The sequence below is a fragment of the Sinocyclocheilus anshuiensis genome, unplaced genomic scaffold, assembly GCF_001515605.1.
Source record: "Sinocyclocheilus anshuiensis isolate Anshui unplaced genomic scaffold, SAMN03320099.WGS_v1.1 C31264113, whole genome shotgun sequence".
Classification (NCBI taxonomy): Eukaryota; Metazoa; Chordata; class Actinopteri; order Cypriniformes; family Cyprinidae; genus Sinocyclocheilus; species Sinocyclocheilus anshuiensis.
The window spans coordinates 1-316 of NW_015591243.1; the positions used below are offsets into that span (position 1 = coordinate 1).

Genomic DNA, 316 nt, shown 5'->3' on the forward strand with positions numbered 1-316 from the left:
GTTCCTCCCTGAGCCAGATCCCCTTCAGAGTAGACCGGTCCGTGAGCATGATCGAGGGCCATGTGACGGCCAGCCCTCTTCCGCCGCCGCCGGGTCTCAGCATCAGCAACAGCTCCTTGACCTGCCCGAAGGCTCTCGGAACGACCTCTACAGCGCCGATGTCCGCCCGCTACAAGACAGAGCTCTGCCGCACCTACGAGGAAAGCGGCACCTGCAAGTACGGAGCCAAATGCCAGTTCGCTCACGGGATGGAGGAGCTGAGAGGCCTCAACAGACACCCAAAGTACAAGACCGAGCCGTGTCGCACCTTTCACAC

The 316-nt window shown here is 61.7% G+C and overlaps 1 protein-coding gene across 1 annotated transcript; it reads left to right on the forward strand.

Annotated features, from left to right (window-relative positions):
* Nucleotides 1-5: 5 nt before the first annotated feature.
* LOC107682038 (tristetraprolin-like) lies at nucleotides 6-311 on the forward strand (the record flags this gene model as incomplete). Its single annotated transcript, XM_016478429.1, has 1 exon — nucleotides 6-311. A coding segment is annotated over one exon (306 nt), but the record flags the coding sequence as incomplete, so codon positions are not given.
* Nucleotides 312-316: the final 5 nt, after the last annotated feature.